Source organism: Pinus tabuliformis, chromosome 2_2, assembly GCF_031772625.1.
Source record: "Pinus tabuliformis cultivar Carrire ecotype Pingquan chromosome 2_2, CPIR1, whole genome shotgun sequence".
NCBI classification, from domain to species: Eukaryota; Viridiplantae; Streptophyta; class Pinopsida; order Pinales; family Pinaceae; genus Pinus; species Pinus tabuliformis.
The window spans coordinates 664,686,734-664,712,532 of record NC_142300.1 but is presented as its reverse complement, the minus strand read 5'-3'; the positions used below and the strand labels follow the sequence as shown (position 1 = coordinate 664,712,532).

Below are 25,799 nucleotides of genomic sequence, written 5' to 3'. Positions count from 1 at the left end.
ATTGATCGCACCGCCTTTGGACATAAAGCGGTAAAAGGACAAGACCGAGCGATTCCACTTAGCGCTCGACACATAACGGTGGATGAGAGAGAAAAAAACACTCTCATCGGGCGCTAACGTTCAATTACATCGTGGATGCGATAAGTGCGAAGGCAGTCATATCTCTTCGGAGGTGATCAGATGGTGGGGATTTGATCGCGTAGGTTGCTTTATCAGGCACGACAGGAGTCGTTGGATCGACGGGAGGAAATCAACGGCTGAGATTAAGAGAGGGGTTTATGAGCATGCGGGGTTATAAGGATGAGGTTCTATGGTGGTTTTAGGCCTTTGCGCTCAGGGCTTAAAGTAAAAGGGGTTTATAGCGGGTTTAGAGGAAAAATAGAGGAAATGGAGGTAAAGGAGAATAAGCAGAGTAGAGAAAAAGGGGGAAAATGACTGTTATGGGCTTTCCTTTTAGCATGATCAATCCAACCAAGCTTATATCTAACCTTCAAAAACCACATTTATATAGCAGAGCTAACACTGGCTCCTTCTGGGGATGGGATCCTCATTGTGAGGTCTCAAGAACTGTAGATCGTTACCTTTCCTACAGAAAACCAGATCAACAAAATTTCCTAGTGTTCCATTGGGCATGGAGTCTAATTAAATCTACATTAAAACCTAATAAAACAACATATTTACAACATTAAGGCCTGAAGACCTTAAACAACATAAATTTTCAAAAATCGCCCATTAACTGGGCCATCAAAAACTATCTTTCCTTCCATACTTTGCAGCATGAAAGTATTGTTCCCCTGGATTTGAGCGATGACAAAAGGTCCAGTCCACAGAGCATCAAAATTCCCATGGTTTCCTTTCTTCTCCTTCAGTGCATCCCACTTAAGAACCAAGTCTCCAACTTGAAAACTATCTATCTTTGCCTTCATGTCAAAGGCTTCCTTGATTCTCTTTTGATGTGCTGTAGACTTCTCAACCAGCTGATCCCGGATCTAATGTACTTCTGCCAAGTTAGTAATCCTTTTTGCCATGTCCTCTTCCTCATTCTGCTCTTCTTGCAAGAACTTAGCCACAGGGAGTATTAACTAAATTGGAAATATGCATCAATGCCATATACCAACTTGAATGGGGACTTCCCTATGGATTTCTTGGTGGTCAACCTATCAGCCCACAATGCATACTTGAGCTTGGAATCCCAGTTCCTTTTGTTGTCTTCCAATAGCCTTTTAATTATCCTTATCAGGCTCTTGTTGGAAGATTTTGCCAAACCATTGCCTTGAGGGTAATATGAGGTGGAATGAACTAGCTTAATGCCCATTGAGTCACACATGTCAACAAACTCTTTTCCCTAGAAGGTTGCTGCATTGTCTGTAACTAATTTATGTGGACGGTGAAACCTGGTGAAGATATTCTCTGTCAAGAACTTTATGACCACATGATGATCAGCTTTCCTAGTAGGGATGGCCTCAATCCACTTAGTGAAATAGTCAGAGGCTACTAAAATCCATCTATGTTGGCCACCGGAATGTGGATTAATTTCTCCTATGAAATCCAAACCGCACTGCTGAAAATGACCGCTGGCATGTATTGGCTTTAAGGGCAGGGATTTCAACTATTGTTTTCCTTGAAACCTCTGGCACTTGTCACAAGATTTAACAAATGAAAAGACATATAGAAAACAAGGTCGACCAATAATACCCAGCTCTGAGGACCTTGTGGGCTATGGTTTTCCAGTAGTGATTCCCTCCACAGATGCTGGAATGAAACTGATGCATGACCTCCATGGATTGTTCTTTGTCCAGACACCTTAAAAGGATTCCAGATGGGTCCCTCCAATATAGCAAGTTTTCATGAATGCAATACTTGGCTGCTCTGAGCTTAATAGTCCTGGCTTGGCTTGAACTTAGGCCTAAAGGGACTTCTAGCTTCAGTAAAAATTGAGCTATTGTAGAATACCATTCACAAGAAGCTAGATTTTCTGCCAATGACTGGTTCTGCCCTGGTGCAACTATTTCTTTTGTCTGTCCATCTTCTGAAATTGTGCTTATAAGATTTATGTCCAGCATCCTACAATTTTCTTCAGCCATCAGTTTGGCAAGGCCCTGACCTCTGACAAGCTTGGTGGGCTTCAGCTCTATGTTGAATTCAATCAGCTTTGCAATCCATTTAGCCCTTCTTCCATCAACATCTGGTTGCATTAGGACATCTTTTACTGAAGCAGAGGGCACATATGCAATTACCTTGGAGTGCAGAATGTATATTTTGAAAGCTTTCAAGGATTTGATAAGAGCATAGGCCTGTTTTTCTATAATGTCATACCTCAGTTCAACATCCCTTAAGGTTTTGCTGAAGAATGCCACTGGATGCTCTGAACCTTCATCATCTTTCTGTAACAGAACTGCTGCAAGGGTGTCACCTGAGGCAAACGAAAATATATGGAACTCCTTGCTATAGTCTGGGCTAATCAAAGTAGGAGCTTCCATAATGGCTCTTTTTATGGCTTCAAACGATCTTCTCGCTGCATTAGTCCATTTGATTTCTGACCCCTTTTTCAGCATGGAGGTGATGTGTTTTACAAGTTCTACAAAATTAGGAATAAACCTCCTTACAAAATTTATTTTGCCCAGAAAGGACTGGATGTCCTTCTTTGATCTTGGGATAGACAAGGTCTGTATTGCTTTCACTCTTTCTGGGTCAATTTTGACACCTGTAGCAGAGACAATGTGTCCTAACAGCTTGCCCTCTTCTAAAGCAAACTATGACTTTTTAGGATTGACTGATATCCCAAACCTTCTGCACTTCAGAAACACTTTCTTCAGGTGCTGCAAATGATCTTGATGGCTGCTGGAGTATACTGTTATATCATCTAGGTAGACAAGGACAAACTTATCCTTCTCTCCTACGAACGCTATATCCATAGCTCTCTAAAAGGTTGCTCCAACATTCATCAACCCAAAAGGCATCTTGGAATACATAAAAGTGCCCCAAGGAGTGGTGAATGCAGTCTTCTCTTGATCATATGGATGCACAACAACTTGATTATACCATGAAAATCCATCTAGGAAAGACATGACTTTGGCTCCTGAGACTTTCTGCAGCAAATGCTCCATCTTGGGCAAAGGATAGTTGTCTTTCTTAGAGCATTTTTTCAGGTTCCTGAAATCAACATAGAGCCTGATTTCTCCACTTTTCTTCCTCACCACTACCAAATTGGCTACCCACTTTGAATATCTGAGAGGGACTATGATTTTGGCAGCCAGCAACTTCTTGATTTCCTTTTCAATCAGGGGAAGGAGAAAAGTATTTATGGGTCTCAAATTTTGCTTGAAAGGGATGGTGTCTTTCTCCAAGGGGTTCTTATGTTGGATGATCTTTTTGTCATAAGTTTTGAGGTCACTATACTCCTAGGCAAAAACATCAGAAAACTGCTTCATCAAGGTGCAGTATTTAGAACTTTGGTCAGCAGACAAATGGGAGGACAAATTTATATATTTTGGATGATCTGGGCTCCCTATGTTATGCCTATGGATTGCGGATTGATCTTCTTTTTGGGCAGCCTTATGAGGCACATCATTCTAGTCAAACAGATTCTCCAAGGGAACTAGGCCTTTAGGTATATAATTGCTAGGCAACTGAATAATGTTGTTTTGGCCAATTCTATTCTTTAGCTGGGATTGGGGGCTTTCTTCCAAGGCTTTATTCTCTTGGTCAATTTGCATTTCAGAAAATTCATCAATGACTTGCATAAACATATTTACTTCATCATCATCCTCAAAGAGTTTCCAATTCTGGACATTATCAGGAAAGGTTGGTATATATTTTACCTGGACTTCATAAACTAGTCTAGGGAGCATGGGGGGAATAAAAATGCTAGCAAACACAGCAAGGGAATCAGCAAGGTGATTTTTGGCTCTAGGAATATATGAGATACAAAAACTATTAAAAGAGTCTTTGAGTCTCCATACCTCATATTTGTATGCTCTCAGCCTTGGGTGCCTTGCTTGGAACGTTTGTTCACTTGCTGAATGATAATATCAACATCTCCAAACACCTTAATGTTTCTGATTCCTCTGTCTTTAGCTGCGTTTAGGCCCAATACTAGAGCTTCATACTATGGTATATTGTTAGTGAGCTGAAAATTCAGCTTAAAAGATAGATGTATGCTTTCTTGCTTTGGAGATACCAGCACCACTCATGCTCATGTAGTTTCCCTTGAACATGCTCCATCAAAGAACATATCCCAAACCTGATTTCCTTGTTCTTCAATGGCCTGGCCTATTGGTTTCTTGAGCTGCACCGAGGCCCTATGGGATTCTTCAATTTGGAGAATACATGCTCCAAAATTAGTGTCCGCAGCATAGATAGGATGATTAGTGGGATTATTCTCATCACTGATGATGTAGGCCAGCTGGGCTTCCCTATATAGTCTTCTGCTTTCCCCTCCAAAAACTGGGACAATGGCACAAGATAAATCATTTTGTAATGTTCCCCCCAACCTCTTAATCCATCCTATGGAAATTAGCATACCAAACTTAGGGGGGGACATATGCTGCCACAATATCCATCATCATGCTCTTCGTGGGTGGCTGGGTTAGGGTGATAGCCAAGTCCTTGATTAATCCTAGATATTTGACCTTTCTTGAATCAAAGGAGAATAAGTCATGATAAGGTCTGGTGATGTCAACGCCTAACTCTTCCATGACATCTTTAGGCATCAGATTATGGCTGGCACCTGTGTCCAGCAAGCAGTTATGGAGGGTTTTGTCATGAATGGTCAAGGAGACATAAAATGATGGGGAGATATTATCAGAGGGTTTAGTCATTGGGCTAAGCACAACTACAAGTTTATCATCTTGTAAATTCACATAGTCATCGGAGGCTGGTGAGGATTTTAGCTCAAGGGCATCAAGGATAGGCTTTCTAAAGACTTCACTCTTCACAAGTTCTATCAGAGGGATATATATTTTTAACTTCTAGACTTCTGATTCAAAGCTGAAGGGGGAAGGGAACTTGTCGGGGCCTCTTACCTCTTGAGTCGGTGCTTTGAGGATGACTGGATTAGCTGCTGGTTTTCTCTATTTGTTGCTCTGCTGCTCTATGGGGACATCAACTCTTTGGGCAGGGCTCTCCTTGACATTACTCGTTCTTGACCTCAAATTATATCTTTGTTGATCTTCAGTCTGTAGAATAGCTTCTCTGTCCCACTCTTGGCTGGTCTGATCTTTGAGTAATGATTCTTCATAGGTAGCCAATGTCAAAAAGGCAGCAATGCCCTTGTCTTCCATGCAGTGAATCTCATCCTCTTCATCAAGTTGTTCCTCCTCCATGACTACGTTCTGAAAAGTAGTCTTAACCCTTTGTTCTTCACTGGCTTCTTTGCCTCTTTGAATGATTTGCAACTGTTCATTTGCTCTTCTAAATGGATTTGGATTTTTGGGAGCAAATGTATTAGGTAGCCTTGCCTTCCCAGAACTCTGCTCAACCTTCAGCTTGGATATCTCAGCAGCCAATGACTCTATCATCTTAGTCATTTTATCTAATTTAGGCTCTGAAGATGAAGAAGAGGAGGAAGCTTCCCCTCTCTGCCTCCTTCTGTCAGCATGACCTTTGAGTTTTTCTGCAACCATGATATTAGATTCTACCTCTAAGGCTGCATCTTGCATTTCAGCAAGAGTAGCACATCTTCTTTCTCTTAACAGCAGGCAAAAGTCAGAGTCAAATGCATTAGCATAGGTGAGTTTTGCAGAGGTGGGGGTAGGCTTTACTTTAGCTGGTATCTTGCTATACATACGGTTGAATCTCTTATTAAAATTCGGAAATGATCCCCCATTTTCTCTTTTCAGGTTGCCAAACTCCGTATGGTAGTATAGCAAGTCTTTCTTATCTCCGCAACGCTTTAAAAACACATCATCCAATGCTTCAATGTCTGCTATGGACCTAGGGGTCAGCTCTTTGAACCTATTTCTAGCCTCTCCATCAAGGCTTTGGACAAACACTCTCATCCACACATCATCTTCACTAATATCAAGGTTATCAACATAACTATAAAAAGACTCAAGGTGCTCTTCAGTTGTTACTTCCTCTGTACCAGTGAATTTAGGCATGTATTTCTAGTATTCTCCTATAGGCATGGCATTCAAAGGACTAGGCAAAACCAGGGGTCCATACCTAGTAGCTATGATTATTTCCATCTTAGTAGGAGCTTGTGGGTGTGCCATGACTTAGGTAGATGGAAGGATACTGGCAGTTTGAAAGGTAGGGAGCTATGAAATAACTGACAAGGATAAGGGAATATGATGGACTGTAGGGGAGGTTTTCTTTGGACTGAAATCCAAAGGGGAACTTATTGAACAAGGAGCTTTATGAATCTCTGAGGGTATTTCTTCACTGACAATGCTAGGCTCTATATCTTCAAAATAAACATGCTCAGTTACAAGCCTCTCTTGCAGAGATACATAAGATTGTTTAGGCTTTCCTGATCCTGATGCTCCTTTCTGAGTGATCTTTTTCTGCTTCACAATTTTCACAAGGTCAAGCACTGGGTCAACTGGTGATTTCTGAGGATTTCTCCAGGTATGCCTCACAAACTGAGCCAAAACTATAATGTGGAGTCACCAAATATTGGTCCTCTAGTGGAGTCGTCAGATAGATGATTACAACCAGAAATGTGTCCAGGCTTTGTCTATCATCAAATCTGGATCTGTGTCATTCTCCTAGGGAAGATGAACTTCAATCTCCTCTCCCCAACGATGGTGCCAATTATGTTAGGATTCCAAGAAACTCTCCTAGGTTGTAGCTCGGAGATGCCTCGTAACATATACATTCAACTTATTGTTGCAATGGATGAATGGAAGGGATGATGCTTGTTCAAGCCAGATAACCACTTCTACTTTGTTTCACTCTGGACATGCGTGAACACCCCCAGACTACAAGGCTTTAAACCACCAACTACTCACAGTTTAGAGATTGGGTGAATATGGATAATACTGACCACACCAACAGATGCACAAGACCATGTGATGGTCAGCTGCAACCAGTAAAGAAGCCTATAAATCTAATCTACTAATGCACAGACAGGATGATAGCTCTCTGGCACTAGATAAAAAGAAACTTGAATAACTTATTCAATGATACATTCAACAATCTAACACATAGATAGGATGACAGCTTTCTAGTGCTAAACCTTAAAGATCAAGAACTCAGCATATCAGGCACAGCTTAGAACAGAAGAAAATGGAAAGTGAGCAGTTAACAACAAAAGAAGCTTGTATTAGCTGAAAATGAAGACGAGACGCTGCAAGTGACAAAATATCTACAGTCTCCAGAAGTTGAACCTTACATCAAAACATCAACCATCAACCCTGATTACATCTTGTTTCGGGGTATTTATAGATTTTACATTACAGGGGCTCTTAGCCATTTAGGTATGGAGAGGTCATAATTGATCACCAACCACATTTAACTACCTGATGGAGTCTCTGAGTGTGTTTGCTTGCTTCAGTGGATGAATTTGATCTTTGCAGGTGCTGTGCTGTCCTCTTAGGCAGTTGGAGTGCTCGTACCAGTGAAATTCCATAACTGATAAATGAAGCTACAGGGTCATGCTCTGTCCTTTTCACCCTTGGCCATGTTGTTTGTTAAATATGGTTGTTGGGGAGCAACTGCGACTGGTACTGGTAAGTTGGTCACCTTCCTCCTTCGGGCAAATAGAGTGGTCAAGGGACGTGGACTGCATGGGCGAGTGGACGAGTTGGATGAGGGGGAAGGTTGGTCGTCGGATTGAAGAAATGGATGGCGGAGATGGCTCGGCAGAGAATATCAGCCAAGGTGGGAGTGGGGTGAACGAGGGTCGTTGGATCTTGGGCGGACAGATCAAATGGTGATTGGGCAATGAAGTTGCACGGGAGTTTAATGGGTGGGCGGATAGGTTAGGCGGTAAACGGTATTGATCGCACCGCCTTTGGACATAAAGCGGTAAATTACAAGACTGAGTGATTCCACTCAGCACTCGACACGTATCGGCAGATGAGAGAGAAAAACCACTCTCATCGCACACTAACGTTCAGTTACATCATGGGCGCAATATGTGCGAAGGCCGTCAGATCTCTTTGGAGGTGATCGAACGGTGGGGATTTGATTGCGCAGGTTGCTTTATCGGGTGCGACGTGAGCCGTTGGATCAATGGGAGGAAATCAACGGCTGAGATTAAGATAAGGGTTTATGAGTGTGCGAGGTTATAAGGATGAGGTTCTATGGTGGTTTTAGGCCTTTGCGCTCGGGGCTTAAAGTAAAAGGGGTTTATAGCAGGTTTAGAGGAAAAACAAAGGAAACAGAGGTAAAGGAGAATAAGCGAAGTAGAGAGAAAGGGGGAAATGACTGTTGTGGGCTTTCCTTTGAGCATGATCAATCCAACCAAGCTTATCTCTGACCTTTAAAAACCATAGTTATATAGCAGAGCTAACAATGCCCTAAAAAAAAATCATGGGAGACTATAGGATTATAATACATAAATTTATCAAGAAGAACTTGCCAAGGCACATAAAATTGAAAGCTATACTCCTTAAAGTATGGGGATGATAAAACATTTTTCTTTCTATGAAGCCAACCACATCCTGAGCCAATGCAATAAATACGATATATAGGAAAACAAAGGAAGCACTTTTGAATTAGGAAACATCATTGTAAATGATTTATAGGGACATAGCCCCATCCCTTAAATCCTACGGGTAGCGATTATTGCTTGACCATTGGAAAATATAATTGTGTGACATGCCAAGTGGCTCCCAGCATGTGATCCTAGAATGCATGGAGAGGTTTTAGACATAATTGGAATTTAGAGAATGGATTAATTAATCTAATGCCAAACTGTGTTATACATCAAATTGTCACACTTATGAAAATGATGCCAAATCTGGGTCTTTCGTGATCCGATGAGTCCCCTTGAAAGATGGAAGATGTTAGAAATGTAGAAATAAATGCTAAATATGACTTGTGCCCTAGTCGAATTTAGTAATTTTATTTTCCACATCAGCTTGATGACTTGGATTACAGTTAACTTGTGTGACATGGCTTTGTCTACTATTTTACCAAGTAAATTCGAGTTATAGGCAAGAAGTAGAGTTGTGCATGTAGTGATTGCTAAAATTTAGTAATCTAGTTCAATGATTTTCAGTTTGACTCAGTGAATTTAACTCGAGTAACTAGTTGAGTCAGTTTAAGGTCAGTTGAGCAGTATAACTATTGTTAACTCTGTCATCTCTTAGATAAACTAGTCAATCAGCTAAAAATAGCCCAGGCATGCATGGAATTTTAATTTCCTAGTTGGAGTGGAGGAAAAGGCACCTCATAATTATCAATTGTATACTATTTGAGTGTATAGGCTTGGAAGTTAAGTGGATGAATCATTCCTTGTGAATTATGCAAGCAAATAGGAGAAAATTACTATCTTTTAGGAGCTAATTTCCTCTAGTATTGCGCAAGGAAATAGGAGCTATATGGGGCCTTTAATTGGCTAAGTGTTTTCCAAAACAAGACAATCAGTAGGAGAACAGGTTTACAGTGCAAGTTATGCTTCAGGATCGAAGCAAGACATTGTAATAGTTTATCATTCTCATCTGATTAATGAAAAGCAGTAGAGGGGGTTTTCCCAGTTAGGTTCCCTTGTAAATCATTGTGTTCTTGTGGTGTTTTAATGGTTGCATATCATTACATGTGTTTCTAAATTGTGATTTCCATTTCGCAGAACAGTAGAGGAAATTTGTAATCCTTTATTTCGATTCGATTCAGTGAAGCAATTTTTCTTCCATGAAGGAAAATGTCTTTCAATGGATTGAGATTAGAGTATTCCCTTGAGGGGACCTCGAATTTCATAGCCTAGATGGATAGGATGGAAGCAGTGCTCGATGCTAATGGTTTGTTGGAGTACACCAAAACTGACATTCCAAAGTCAGCAACATAGATGCACAACAATTAGTCCAGTGTAAGAAGGATACTACAAAATCCAGGAGGATCATCCTCGAGGGTGTGAGAGATCACATAGTCTCAAATTTACATGGAAAGGAGACTCCATTTCCTATGTGGAAGACCCTCACTAAACTATTCAAAAATGGTAGCAATGCCAGGAAATTGGCATTGAGGGATAATCTCAAAAACATATGCATGCAAAAAGGAGAAAACATTCCACATTACCTCTCCAGGTTCACTCAGTGTCAAGATGAGCTTAGAGGATTTGGAAAAAAATATTCCCTCTTCACAACTAATGAACCTAGCTCTCTTAGGCCTTCCAAAATCCCAGCACAGCTACGAGGACTCAATAAATGGAAGGGGCAAATTGCCAAATTGGGAGAGACTTTGGTTTGATCTAGTGTAGAAGAAATTCACGGAACACTAGATATGGAGTAACATCCAAATCTGAGGAGGAAGAGAATTTTTCCTTGGTTGGAAAGGGTAAGAAGGCCCAAAGCAAGCCAGAGTCTAGCTAGAACAATGGCAAGAATAAGGACCTAAAAAAAATAAAAAAAATCCACTACCATTTATTTGGGCATTATGCAACAAAGTGTCCACACAAAAAGTCTTACAAGAATCCCTGAGGAGGAGCAGGAGGTAAAACACTTGCCTCACAATTTGAATTAGAATTCACCCTAATTATATACATGGTGAACACTATAATGGGGAGTGGGTGGTATCTATATTGAGGTGCCTCGATCCATATGACAAGATGCAAATATTTCTTCAATAGCCTAGAGGAGAAGGATCTCTAGATGCACATAGAACTTGGGGATGATGGGTGCACAGTAACAAAGGAATTGGTACCATAACCTTTAAGAGGGATTCTGACTCCCACCTTCATATGAAAGATGTTATGTATGTTCCTGGGATGAAGAAGAACCTAATATTTGTGTTTGTATTAGAGGATCGTGGCTATGATGCTGTTTTGATTAAGGATAAATCCTTTAAGAGACAAGTAGCTACTAAGAAAAGGAAAATAATTAGAGTTAGAGTGAAGAATCTATACAAAATTGAGGTGGAATCTTATGTTGCACTAAGTAGCAAGGCAGGAGGAGTGCATAGTTGAGATGTTGGAGAACTCTGGTACAAACACATGGGACACTTTCACTATGGAGCCTTAAAAATCATGTAGCTGATTACCACCAGTCTCCCGAAATGCACCCTTGACCAGCACGATGTCTACAAGGGATGCACATTGGGGACATATGTCAAATCCACCTTCCAGGGTCGATATAATAGAGTTGGTGCAATATTGGAGTGAGTCCACTCTGATGTATGTGGACCATTTTCTACAACCTCTACAAAAAAACATAATTATTATGTAATTTTGTTGATGATTTTTCTAGAAAATGTTGGATCTTCTTCATGTGAAAGAAGGATGAAGTTTTATCAAAATTTGCTGAAGTCAAAGTATTTGTTGCAAAGGAGACCAGTGGAAATTGAAATCCCTGAGAAGTGATAATGGGGGAGAATATGTTTCTAGCACCTTCAATGACTTTTGTGCCAAAGATGGTATTAGAAGAGAACTGATAGCACCCCATAACCCACATCAAAATGGGGTGGCCGAAAGGAAGAAGAAAAGCATAGTGGGAGCATCAAGAGCCATCTTGCATGATCAGGGGTTGTCATTGAATCTATGGGTAGAAGCATGCAACACTGCATATTATTTATAGAACTAGAGTCCTTGTTGAATACTTGGCATGATCACACCCAAAAAAAAATTCTCTAGGAGGAAGCCATATGTATCTCATTTCAAAATTTTTGGAGCTATTGTGTATTGTCATGTCTCAAAGGACAGTAGGAAGAAACCTGAGCCTACAACTAATATTGGAGTCTTTATAGGATGCACCAAGACACCACATAACTATAGGGTTTATTTTCCCACACTCGGGCTAACAGTAGTGAGGAGAGATTTCAAATTTGATGGGGAGAAGGCTATGAGATTCTCTCTAGAGCAAGAGTTGAGTATCCCACTGGAAGGGGGGCTTCTAGCTCCAAAGGAGGAGCCTCGGATAAAGCTTTAGAAAGCTGGGGAGCAACCACATGCACGGGAGAAGACAGGAGGTCGAGTGGAGGCACCCACTTGACTAGAATCTTCCAGAAAGAGAAGGAATAGAACTAGAGAAGTTGACGTATTGGTATAGGATGCACAGGAGCATGTGGGAGCTCCTTCATCTCAACGCGGGAAAAGGAGGTCACTAGATAGGTATACCCGATGTATGGCTCTAATGATGGAACTCATTGAGATATCTCCTTCTTCATTTAAGGAAGCAGTTTCTCAACCAGTGTGGGTTGATGACAAGGTGGAGGAATATGAATCCATCATGAAGAACAATGTATGGGAGGTGGTGTTGAGACCAAAGAACAAGTCAGTGGTTGGTTCCAGGTGGATTACAAAGTGAAGCATGCATTTGAAGGGAACATCGAGAAGTACAAGGCTAGATTTGTGGCCAAAGGTTTCTCTTGGGTAGAGGGAATGGACTAGGAGGAAACATTTGCCCCAGTAGCAAGATATTCCTCGATCATAACCATTCTAGAATTAGTTGTGAAAATGGGGTGGAAAATCCACCAGATGGATGTGAAGACTGCCTTTCTAAATGGTGTTGTTGAGGAAGAAATTTACATGGAATAGCCAGAGGGATTTGAGACATATGATAGGGAGACACATGTGTGCACACTGAGGATAGCCATGTATGGTCTCAAATAGGTTCCCCGAGCATGGTAACTCGGACTGATACATATCTCAGTGGATTAGGCTTCACCAAAAGCGAAGCATATCCCAATCTCTATCACATTATGATAAATGGAAAGTTGCTTATCTTGGTTTTGTATGTTGATGACTTGATACTTGCAGGGGATGAGCAATTGATCTGCTCTTGCAAGGAGGACTTTGCAAGAAATTTTGAGATGAAAGACATGGACTTGATGCATTACTTCCTTGGGCTGGAAGTATGGTAGGGTGATGGTGAGTTATTTGTGAGTCAGGGGAAGTACACCTCTAAAATACTTCAGAGATTTCACATGGAGAATTGCAAGCCGATGGACACGACTCTAGCTACAAATTGGAAGAAGGAGAGTGCTTCTTTAGGAGAGGCAGTAGATGCTACCATCTACAAACAACTTGTGGGATCCTTTATGTATTTAGTGAACACAAGGCCCAACATATGCTGTGTAGATAATCAGTCGAGTCAAGTCATGGTGAAGCCTACTAAGTTGTATTGAAAGGCAACAAAGCAGGCGTTAAGGTACCTTAGAGGTGCAACCGAGTATGGGTTATGGTACAGGAGGATAGAGAGAGTGAAGCTTCAAGGCTTCACTGTTACAGATTGGGAAGGGATTCCATCGGATAGGAAAAGTACTTCAGGTGCTATCTTTAGTGTTGGGTGTGCAATTATTTCCTGGTATAGCAAGAAATATAAGTTTGTGGTACTCAACTATGCAGAGGCTAAATATATGGCTGCAAGTCGAGCAACATGTGAGGCCATATGGGTGAGAAAAATACTTGTGGGTATTTTCGGTCAAGAGATGGATCTGACAATGATTTATTGTGATAATCATAGTTGTATTAAACTCTATCAGAATCCAATATTTCATGATACATCCAAGCACATTGATATTAAGTACCATCACTTGCAGGATTGTGTGTAGAGGAGAATTATGATGCTACAATACATTCCAATTGAGGAGAAGAATGCAGATATCTTGACAAGGGAATTTTCAAGAAGCAAATTTGAATTCCAAGGGTGCAGGATAGGGGTGGTGCAGAATCCCTTTCTTGCTAAGGAGTGTTGGAAATGTAGCAAGAAAGGATAAATTTGACTTGTGCCTTAGTAAAATTTAGTAATTCGATTTTTCACATCAATAGGATGACTTAGATTGCAGTTAATTTATGTGACATGGCTTTGTCTACTAGTTTACTCAGTAAATTCGAGTTATAGGCTAGAAGTAGAGTTGTGCATGTAGTGATTGCTAAAATTTAGCAATCTAGTTCAGTTATTTTCAGTTTGACTCAGTTAACTGAGCTCAAGTAACTAGTTGAGTCAATTGAGTAGTCGAATTGTTGTTAACTCAGTGATCTTTCAGTTAAAATAGTTAGTGAACTAAAAATAACCTAGACATGCATGGAGTTTGAATTTCCTAGCTGGAGTGGAGGAAAAGACACCTTGTAATTATCAATTGTATACTAGTTGAGTCTACATACTTGGCAGTTAAGCGGGTGAATCATTCCTTGGGAATTGCGCAAGAAAATAGGAGAAATTCTTATCTTTTAAGAGCTAATTTCCTCCATAATTGCACTAGGAAATAGGAGCTAGTTGGGGCCTTGAATTGGTTAAGTGTTGGCCAAAGCAGGACGGTCAACATGAGAACAGGTTTATAGTGCAAGTTGTGTTTCAGGATCGAAACAAGACATTGTAATAGTTTTTCATTCTCATTTGATTAATGAAAAGCAACGAAAGGGTTTTTCCCAGTTATGTTCCCCTATAAATCATTGTATTCTTGTGGTGTTTTAATGGTTGCATGTCATTGCACGTGTTTCTAAATTGTGATTTCCATTCCACAAAATAGTACATTAAATTTGTAATCTCTTGATTTCAATTTTATTTAATCCGTAGTATCAAATTTCTATTAATTTCTACAAAAGAAATACCCTTCAATGGTGTATAAGAATCCTAGATTAAATATCTAAAAAACCCTAATTTTTAATGATATCACGGGTCATTAGTTTAGTACATGTGGTGATGCATGTTGCATACTAAACACAGAGTGATGTCATCGTAGTCTTCCTGTGTTTGGGTCATGATGATCTTCTTACAGAGGTAAAAAAAAGGAAAGTAAATTAAACTTCCTCTTTTAGAAGCCTCGTAGTGGGTATCTAAAATGAATTGGTTGAGATTGAGCTCGAACTCCCCATATCCTTGGCCTCCTTCCTCCTTTAATGGATCCATCACAATCATTGTGGATATCTCTCCTCCCTTCATGGATCTCTCAACTTCCACTCCTTCCTATAAGTACAATACCTTGAAAGAGAACTGGGATGCCATTATATACTTTTGAACTTACGTACATGTTGCTCAAATTTCCATTAGATTTCTTTGATTGCAAGGGCTTGGTTTTAAGATCACTATGAGGAGACTTCCAACATCAAGGAACGTGGTTGTAATTCCCCTTCTCATTATTATTAATACAAATACTTTTTCTATCTCCCATATGCATTTGTTATGAGGTTTATTGTAGGATTCCTTGATCACTTATATGGTTTTATGGTTGAATCATTAATGTATCATATGCTTTTATTACTTTTTTGTCTCTATGTCTGTGGGTCTCTGCTTGGGGCATCAAGGGAGAAAGGTTGAAATCTACAAAGGACAGAAACAAGGGCCATTATCAAGCATTTCGTGAAAAGGTATGAGTTTTGCATCCTATTTATATCTATAATTTAGTCATAAATTAGGGAATGTTTTCATGTATTTGTTTGTTTGTTTCTAGGCTTGGTTTCTAAGCCCGGGGAGATATGTCCGGTCCGCAGGACAAGATTTGTCTGCCAAACAAATTTGCGACTCTGCTAGGGAGTGATATGCTCTTCAATTTCCCTTGTTTTCGAAAATTTGAGTTGTGTTCTGAGTATTTTATTCAACCTTCATTAATTTTAGAACCCTAGAACTGTTTGATCTTTTGAGAAATTTTTAATTTTTTCTTAGTTTATGTGCTCAACATGATCTATTGTGAGGGACAATGCGTTGACATCACACTTTTCATCTTAACAACCATAACCATCGCTCTAGTGTCAGTTATTGACCCATAATGATCAAGAGAAAATTGAAATTTCTCTGTCTTATTCTTCATTTAAGCCTCAATCAGGGGATTAGTTTGGTTTCTGGATTGATATCCAGACTGTTGTAAATGACTTTTTTTGCTTTGATTTGATTTGGTTGCTTCAAGTGATTTTTTCATTGTTACATTGTTTTGATTTGGTTGCTTCGTTGACATAGTGAAGGAAAGAGTCATTGTTGTAGTTGATTAGGTATGTTGCATATTTCTTTCTCTACCAACAATAATCATTTTCATAATCATATTACCTATGTTTTGGAAAAGTTTTTGTTACATTCATAAAATCTTGTTTTCACAAAAAGAAAAAAAAATTGCTTGGATTGATTTGCATTGATTGCTTCATTATGAAAATCCATGCATTATAGATTTTGTTGTGTTTTCTCTTACGAATTGATTCTTGCATTGCAAAAAGTATATGGTTTATTTTGAAAGAGTGCTTTTAGAATCGTTCCGTTTTTGGTGAAAACCGATTTATTGAAGATAGGCTCTTTGCATTTGTTGAAAAGTGAAAGAAGTCTTATCCTTCCCATAAATAGGAGTTCATTGAATCAATAGTTTGAATTGTCATATTCACTACATTAGCATTTGGTTTGTCGAAATATCATCAATTTCATCTTCATCACCCTTTTGAGTAAAAACAACGTAAAAAAATGCTAATAAAATAAATTAGAATTTTTATATTTCTAGGACTCGTCACACCTACATTAGATCATATTGTAGGGCTTTGGAATGGGAGAGAGTTAAATTTACAAAGCTGCAAACAAACATTAGTATCTTGTGGTAGGGAGTAAATCCATTTATTACATCTTGGTTATGGGAAGATCCTCTAACAAGGGAGTTAAGAACGAGATAATATCGAACCCAACGAAGTAATAAACCATGCTTCATTGGTTACAGTTGTGTGATTTACACGCATTACAAACGGTACCTCAAGGTACTTGGGAATCACTTGAAAGTTCTACCTCCTTGTGAGGAATCTTTCAAGGGTATTGATATTTGTTACTCTACCCTTATGCGTATGTTTGATCTGCAATTGTCCCCCTAGGTCAAGTTTTTAATGTGACAACCTTAGAGACCATAATATGAAGGATTTTACCGAAGGTGGCGGTGGGGGGGGGGGAAGTCCCTGTTGTATCTATAACAGACATTTGCTAGAATCACTTGGGCCTTCTTGGAGGGTACTTCACACGAAATTGTATATGTGAAGTTACTTGCACCAGGTCATGACCATTAAGCAGGTTTCAAATGTAACTAGTTCCACTTGCTTTATTTATAGCCACATTTCACATTGATCTCTGCGATGTTGGGGTTCATCTCCAACAAGTGAGTTTGTTGTGAAAAATTGTTTGCATAGTTTTGACTCCTTAGATTTGTTAGCGTGTGTTATATTGTTTCTTTTTACTTTTTTAGTGAGACCTTAGGTGTAAATCCTTGTGAATTTTATTAATTAATCTTGTTAAAATTATTATTTGAAACGACGTATTCAAGGAGGTTAGGGATACAGTTGGCGGAATTAAGAAAAAAGGAGAGAAAAGGAAATCTCAGAGGCCGATAGGCTCTCAGGACCTAGAAGGAAATTTGGTGCTGGGTATGGACGTATCTATAGAAGAATCCCTAGGAGTGGCAGAATGTACCCTGGTCGGCAGGGCGAGAGGTAAGAAATTTTCGTCAGGGTATTTGCAAGCATGGGGAGAACAGCATTTCGAATCTGATAGAACAAAAGGGTTTGAGGCTTCATGTCTAGCAAAGGGTTGGTTCATGTTCCGGTTTGAGAATAGGGAGGCAGCTGAATGGGTTCTGGAAAGGAACTGGATCATAGACAACATTCCGGTGCTGTTGAAGAAATGGAGCCCTCTTTTTGATGCCATTCATGAGAAAACGGACGTCTATCCAGTTTGGGTAAGGGCACCAGGCCTTCCTTCTTTCCTTTGGGTTGAATCAGTTTTTAAAGCAATAGGGAACAGATTGGGTTCTTTCCTGGAAGCCGATATGTCATTTCTAGAGACCAGGAACAAAGCAATGGCCCGTATCCTGGTGAGCCTAAACCCTAGCAGAGGACTAGCTCAAAAAATAAACCTGCAGTATAAAGACTATGTGTTTGAGCAGATTCTGGATTACGAATACTTGCCCTTTCGGTGCCATAGGTGCCATGAGTATGGTCATCTTGCTAAGGATTGTCCGCTGACTAGGAGAAGGAGACGGTTTCGGAGGACCACAACAAATTGGGAGAAGGATCTCAATCGACCACCGTTTTCTCAGGAGAAGGAAGGCTTCGTGGATCAGAATGTTGAAGAAATGGAGACAGAGGGGATTCAGAAAGGGTTTCCTCAGGAAGAACCCCAGCACAGTGAACCGATCAAAGACATGGGTCCGGAATCTGAAAAAGCAAAGGAGGAGACTGCAGGGGAGACGAATGCAGCTCAAACCTCTCCAGCAATTGAAAAAGAAAAGGGTATGTGCTCAGTGTCTTCACAACCTCCTCTTCTTTTTCCAGATCAAAATATAGATTCTCATCATGTAAATTCTTCTCTCTCTCCCAAGCATATGAAAGACACAAATGAGAATACCGATGCACCTATGGGTGGAAATGACATAGATTCCATTTCGGCTGCAATGCCCTCCCTTGATCTGAATTGTGAAGATGTATGGCCTCCCCTCGTACCCTCGGTCCCTCACACCCCCTGTCCTTACAACCTTAGATCTCTGGGAGGTAAGCCGGGGCCGTCAGGATCTGTAGGAGGTTTGGGATAGATGGGCCCTCAAGGTCTCTCTAAAAACAAAAGAGGAAGAAAATCGGACTTATCTAAGGCCAAGCTAAAAGCAAAACTTGATGTCGCTGACGGGAAACAACATTCCATAACTGGGGTTCTTAGAGCAGTGCAGACCCCTGAAAATGTTATTAAATGATCTTGACTTCTTGGAACTGTAGGGGTTTGGCCAGTAAACCCAAAAGACTGGCTCTTAGAGAATGGATACAAAACTCTAGATCTGAGATTCTTTTTCTGCAAGAGACCCTTGGGAAAGGAGCTGAAGTGGAAATGATTCTTAATGCACTCCTTCCAGGCTAGAAGTTCACAGCAGTGGACTCATCAGGTCACTCAGGGGGTCTGGCTATTGGTTTCAAGGAAGGAAGAGTAAAAGTAATAAACCAATGGGGGATGAGGCAAGTGATGGGCATGGAAATCTTATCTCCTGAATATGCTTTACCCATCTCAATTGTCAATGTATATGGACCATGTCAAGGAAGGGAGTTCTTCTGGAATGATTTGATGACTAAATCCTTGTTGAAGTCTTCTCTGTTGGTTTTGGGAGGCGACTTAAACTTTTCTGTAGGAAGAATGGAGGCTTGGGGTCCTTCGGCCAGGGAAGATCCCCTGACGGATTTTTTCTTCAATCTCCTATCGACTAACAACCTCATTGATCCTTCCCCGATCAAACTCAAGCCGACCTGGAGGAACAGAAGAGCCGGGGAGGCATGAGTGGCTAAAAGATTGGATCGCTTTCTCATCTCTAAAGATTTAGTTTCAAAGGTTCCTATTCTCAGACAATGGGTTGATGAGATAGGCACCTCTGATCATTTCCCTATTTTCTTAGATCTATCCTTCCCTCCCCCGAAGCCCCTGCTCCCTTTAAATTTAACTCCTCTTGGTTACAAGATTCTTCCTTCATCAAGCTCTTCAAGGAAACTTGGATTCATCCGGACAGGAACTCAAGAAAGAATAAAAGTTTCCTGTTCATGGAAAATCTTAAGAGATTGAAGAAAGCGACTATCATCTGGGCAAATGACAGGAAGGTCAAGCAGAATGAGGAGCAGATCAGGATTAGTGAAGAGCTGAGGAAGTTGGAAAGTATAGAGGAGGATGGATATGCCACTCAGGCCTCAAAGGAAAGGATTCTTCACCTGGAAAAACGTCAGAACCAAATTCTCTTGGCCAAGGAAGAGGAATGGAGACTCAAGAGTAGAGCAATTTGGTTAAAGGCGGGGGATGAAAACACCAGCTTTTTCCATAATTATGCCAAAGGAAGGAAATCAGCAAACACCATATGGAGACTAAAAGATGAAGAAGGAAGGGAGGTGCGTACCTTCTCAGCTCTCTCGGGCTTTGGTCAGAGATATTTCCAGAGATTATTCACAGACCCGGGAGAGGCTACTATAGCCGAGGTAATTAGAACAACGCAATGTTTTCCAAGATTTGTTGAAGAGGAAGAGGCTGAAGAATTATCAATCCCTGTAACCAAGGAGGAAGTCGAGGCTGCCATGAAATCTATGGCCAAGGATAAAAGCCCTGGGCCTGACGGATGGACAATAGAGCTCTTCCTCCATTTCTATGACTTAATAGGTACAGAAATAACTGAAGTAATTGAAGAATCAAGACAGAAAGGAGAAGTCTACAGTCCTTTCAATGCAACCTTTCTAGCCCTCATCCCAAAAAAGGAAGATCCGGAGAATTTTGAAGACTTCAGGCTGATTTCCTTATGCAACTGCATATATAAGATCATAGCTAAGGTGATAGCTATCAGAATTAATCCCATTCTGTCGAGGCACATCTCAACGGAGCAATTTGGCTTTTTAAATGGAAGACAAATTCATGAGGCCATTGGAGTAGCTCAAGAAGTATTACACAGTGTTAGACAAAAGAAAAAGAAGGGAGTGGTACTTAAAATAGATCTCTCCAAAGCATATGACCGAATCAATTGGATTTACATTCGGCTGTTATTAACTCACTTAGGCTTCAATTATTCTTTTATCAGTTGGATAATGGGGTGCATCTCAAATGTCAGCTATGCAGTACTTATCAACGGAGCAACTTCACCTTTCTTCAGAGGTCAAAGAGGCTTAAGACAAGGTTGCCCTTTATCTCCTCTGTTGTTTCTTCTAGTGGCAGAAGGTTTAAGCAGATTGATTCAAAAAGCTAGAAGGGAAGAAAAGGTAAAAGGTATTGAGGTAGCAATAAATCTTTTTATCACTCATCTCCTTTTTGTTGATGACATATTGATCTTCTCAAATGGAACACCTAGCGAACTTAAGGAATTAAAATCCATCATAGATTTGTTTTTGAAAGCTACTGGTATGCAGATAAATTCTAGGAAATCTCAGGTGTCTGTGGCAGGTATGGATAGAAGGGAAAGAAATATGTTGCATAATCTGTTTCCTTTTCAACATAGCTCCATGGATTCCCCCTTCAAATACTTGGGGTTCTGGTTAAAACCAGCAGCATACAAGAAAGAGGATTGGAACTGGCTAATAGCCAAGATAGAATCCAGAATTACTCATTGGAGTTTCAAATGGATCTCCAGAGCTGGTAGATTGACTCTCATCAAATCTGTGCTTTTGGCCATTCCAGTCTATTGGGCAGCCTTAACCTGGGTTCCCAAAGGAGTTATGGAGAAAATCAGAAGAATATGCTGTAGATTTTTGTGGGAAGGCTCAAAAGAGAGCTCTGTGCTTCCCTGGGTGGCTTGGGATAAGCTGGCAAGACCTAAGGAATGGGGAGGCTGGGGGTTAAAAAGGCTCCCTGAATTTAGTCTTTCGCTGGCAGCGAAATCAGGATGGAGATTAATATCGATGGAGAATTTATGGACTAGGGTGGTTAAAAGGAAATATATAGAACCAACCTCATTGGAAGACTGGATAAGGAGCTCGGTTAAGGATAAGAAGAATACTTCAGTCATCTGGAAAGCTACTGTGGAGGCATTCACTGTGATTGAACAGGGTCTGGCGTGGAAGATAGGAAATGGAAGGCATCTGAGGATAGGTAGGGATCCATGGGTAGGATGCAATGAAAACTATGCTTTATCCCCAGGACTTCTCAGACATCTGGAAAGTAAAGGCATTTTTACACTAAATCAGGTGGAGAAGACAGGCCACTCTTCTATGTGGGGACAGGCCTGGAAAGGCGGTGAAGAGCTAGGTATAAATATCAGGTGGATGAATGAGTGGAGCTCTTACATACAAGAGCTCAAACGATCCAATGTCAGGCTTAAAGATGACCCAGACATGTTGACCTGGGCTCAGGGAGAATCAGGAGAATACACCCCAAAAGGTGGTTATAAATTCATAATGTCAAGAAAAGGATGGGGTGATCCAGAGTGGTGGTCGAAACATATTTGGAAGTTAAAGTGCCCAGCTAAGGCTAGGATCTTCTTCTGGTGTCTTCTAAAAAGAAAAGTTCCAACATGGGATATACTGCAAGCAAGGTATATGGTTGGTCCAGGGAGGTGTTCTTTGTGCAAATCAGAAGAGGAATCAATAAATCATCTTTTTATCTCTTGTTCAGAAACAAAAAAGATCTGGGGGGAGACATGTAGTTTGCTAAGCATCAAGGCAGAATGGGGGAACGAACCACTGGAAGAAGCCTGGAGAAGGTGGTGGCAGAATTATCCTGAGGGGAACATGAGAAACCTCCCTCTCATCTTCTGTTGGGGGGTATGGATAGCTAGGAATAGGAGTCTGTTTCAAGATAAGGAAACATCGGTGATAGTAACTGCAACCAACTGCGCTACCATTTATTCAGCTATCCCTATCCCAGAAGTTAATAATTCCCTCACTCATCACAAGCCTGCAGTTATCCAGGAAGGCATCCCATGGGTTTTTTTCGATGGAGCATCTCAAAACAACAGGGCTGGTGCAGGAGTGAACACTCATCTAAGCACTGATCATTCCCTAAAAGCATCTGTAGGCTTAGGGTCAGGTTCTAACAATTTTGCCGAGCTGTCAGCCTTGCGTTTCCTCCTCTGTTGGCTTCTTCAAAGAAACATCTTCACAATACAGATCTTCGGAGATTCTCTGAATGTCATAAACTGGGTTAACGGGAAATCCTCATGTCAAAATCAAATCTTGAAGATTCTTTTGGAAGAAATTCTGTTACTAAAATCATCATTTAACAGCCTTATCTTATGTCATGTCTACAGGGATAAAAACGTTGAAGCAGACCAGCTTTCTAAAAAAGGTTTACTGCAAGCTATGGGAAGCTGGGAAGTAGTTGAAGAACGACAGGATCAATCCTTTTTCTCTGATCAGCCTCCTGTAGATTCTCTTCAGTGACAGCGGCCACTAATATCTCTTTTTGTTTATGCTCTAGCGATCACTGTTTTACCATCAGCATACATTTTGTTTATGTACTTACAAACAGGGAACTTTCCTTTATTTGCATATTAGTTTGATACTATGAACTTACAGCTCTGTAAGGGTTGTTTTCCTTCCTTGAAGGAGACCCTAATATCTTTTTTTGGTTAAAACTTTGGATGCCTCCTGAAGGGAGGATGATCTCTCAGGTAAAATCTGACCTTTAAAACAGCAGCCTATGTATCTTTCAGAAGTCAGTCAGTCAATAACTGAGAGTTTTTTGATTTTCTGCAATGACCAAACAGCAGTCATCAGAATCATCAGAAATGCTAATAGCATATGCAATGTAACTTTTTATATAATAAAAAGTTCGCTTTTTCTTCGGGAAGAAAAAAAAAAACTCACAATGTAAAACCATATAAAAATTAGCAATCTTTCTAAATTTTAAATTATTAGTTTAATTTAGTACATTACTTATCCTCTTTTTATGCTTTTAAATTTAACGAACCAAAAAAACATAAATTTTACTTTTCTAATATAAATTATTTGAAAAACATAATTTATTTTTCTAATATATAAAATTAAATGTTATTTTTCTTATAAATTAAAATTACAATATACATTTTTTTAAAATCATGTAAAAATTACCTATATTTATATGTACAATCTTTTTCTATTTATATTATTAATTTAACCGTCTCCCGGTCATTTTTTGAATTAATTTAATTTAGAGCATTATAAATCTTTTTATCATTTTTGAATTTAACAAAACATAAAGGAAAATTAGAAAAACAAATCCGCTCCAGGTTCCATTCTCAGGATTCAGAAAATTAGGTCAATTATCGTTGTGTTCCGGGTTCCATTCTCAGGCTTCAGAAAACACGGCCGAGAGCCGGCCGACTATACTCCCTGCCTGAAGAAACAGATCAATTTTGTCCGTGGCGCAAGAAACCCTCTGTATCTCATCAGAATTCCCTTGTGCAAGAAACTCTGTGTATCTCCAGAAAACCTTGAGCAGAATTCGCTCACAGCGATGAGATCGTAAGCGGAATAATGAGAAGCAAATTCGGTGTATCCCCTGAGAAAACAACCCGGATCTTGAATCCCTTGGTACTTTTAAAGCTATCAACAGCTGGAATTGTATGAAAATGGCTGTGATGCGAGCCAATTTCAGGGTTATATGAACACAGAATTTGTGAGTCGAGACCTGTGTTTTGACAGAAATTTTTCTGCGCATCCACAATTTTCTGCCGAGATCAGTACTTTGTCGCCACTTATCGGTCGATAAGTCATTGGCAAAGAAGCTCTCGTCGTCAATAAGTTATCGGATGATAAGTTATTGGTATATTCTAATAAGCTATCAAATTATGGGCAGAAATTTATCACAAGAGAAGTTATTGGTGTATAAGCTATCAAAATATAAGTTCTTAAACAACTTATATATGATAACTTATCATTGATATTTTAATAACTTATTGTACGATAACTTATCTTCTGTAACGTATTGTACGATAACTTACCTTCTGTAACTTATATAATGATAAGTTATCCATTGATATGTTAATAACTTAGTTATCATAGATTGCTGGGCTATCTTCATTCAATTCTCTATCTGATTCAATGGTTGGATCTTCTTCTCTGTGGGTTTCACCAGCTTCTGCATGTTGTTGTGCAGGTCATAAAACTGTGAAGCAAAACCTACAAATAAGTCCCCCTATTCTTCTCTCATCTCAGCCATGGCTCACAAGACTGAAATTGTTCCTGTGATTCCTCCATAAGGCATATTCTTTATCCACACATCTTGCCCTTTCTTTCCCTTTTCTTTGAGCTTTTTAATGAAGCACACCGTCAAGAGCATTTGAATTTTTTGGCTTCTTTTTTGTGTCGGACCCCCTTGCAATTCCTTTTCTTTAGCACTCTTATTCCTTTTTCCAATTTTCTTTCCTATTTGTCTTCTTCCCATTTGTCCTTCATTTAGAAATCTTATACAACATTACTTCTCATTGCACCAACGAGCTGCTTGAAAAAAAGATACAGAGGGACATGGTGTACTAAGTGTCAGACAGACGTCTGTAATTTGATGGCTATTGGTGGAAATCACTGTTGTAACACGAAGGGGTTTCGTCCCTTGAGTGGAACACATTTTTTATGTAACGTACTGGAGTTTTTATTCACGATGAGGGATTTCTTGAGTTTAAAACTGTGTTGTGTGTCTGCCTGTTGTGGATTTAGAAATCTTATGCAACATTACTTCTCATCACACCAACGAGCTTCCTGATGAAAAAAATGATACAGAGAGACAAGCACACAATGTCAAACAAACATCTGCAATCTGATGGCTATTAGTCAAAATCACTGTTGTGAGATAAAGGGGTTTTATCCCTTGAGTGGAACACATTTTTTTATCTAACATATTGGAGTTTTGTTCCCAAAGAGGGTCTTCTCAAGTTTAAAACTGTATGTTGTGTGTTTGCTTGTTGTGAGCTTACAAATCTTATGCAACAGTACTTCTCATCATACCAATGAGCTTCCTGAAAAATTTGATAAGAGGGACAAGTCACACATCAGTGTCACAGCCAGACAAATTTCTGTAATTTGATGGCTATTGATGGAAATCACTGATTGTAAGATAAGTGGTTTTATCCCCCGAGTGGAACACATTTTTAACGTAATATCTGTTTAATATGTTAATAACATACTGCAGTTTTTATTTCCCGTGAGGGTTTTCTCAAGTTTAAAATTGTTTGTTGTGTGTTTGCCAGTGCATTCTGCAGTAACAACGAGGCAAACAAGGCAGTTCAGTTAGATGTTGGTTCCCTCCTCAGAGACAATTCTTTGGGATCCAATTCCCTAAAGTGTCATGTTTTTTTGCCTCCTTCTACAACAATTTGTTTGTATC

At 39.9% G+C, this 25,799-nt stretch overlaps 1 protein-coding gene across 1 annotated transcript; it reads left to right on the top strand.

Moving 5' to 3' along the window:
• Nucleotides 1-19,570: 19,570 nt before the first annotated feature.
• On the top strand, nucleotides 19,571-22,879 carry LOC149194368 (uncharacterized). The gene has a single exon (XM_089407656.1). It carries the CDS (start codon nucleotides 19,571-19,573, stop codon nucleotides 22,877-22,879), a length of 3,309 nt encoding a protein of 1,102 aa, XP_089263782.1.
• The last annotated feature ends 2,920 nt before the right edge of the window (nucleotides 22,880-25,799 follow it).

Excerpts from the sequence above, each read along its gene's own strand:
- LOC149194368 (XM_089407656.1), top strand. The coding sequence starts at position 19,571 with ATGGAAAATCTTAAGAGATTGAAGAAAGCGACTATCATCTGGGCAAAT.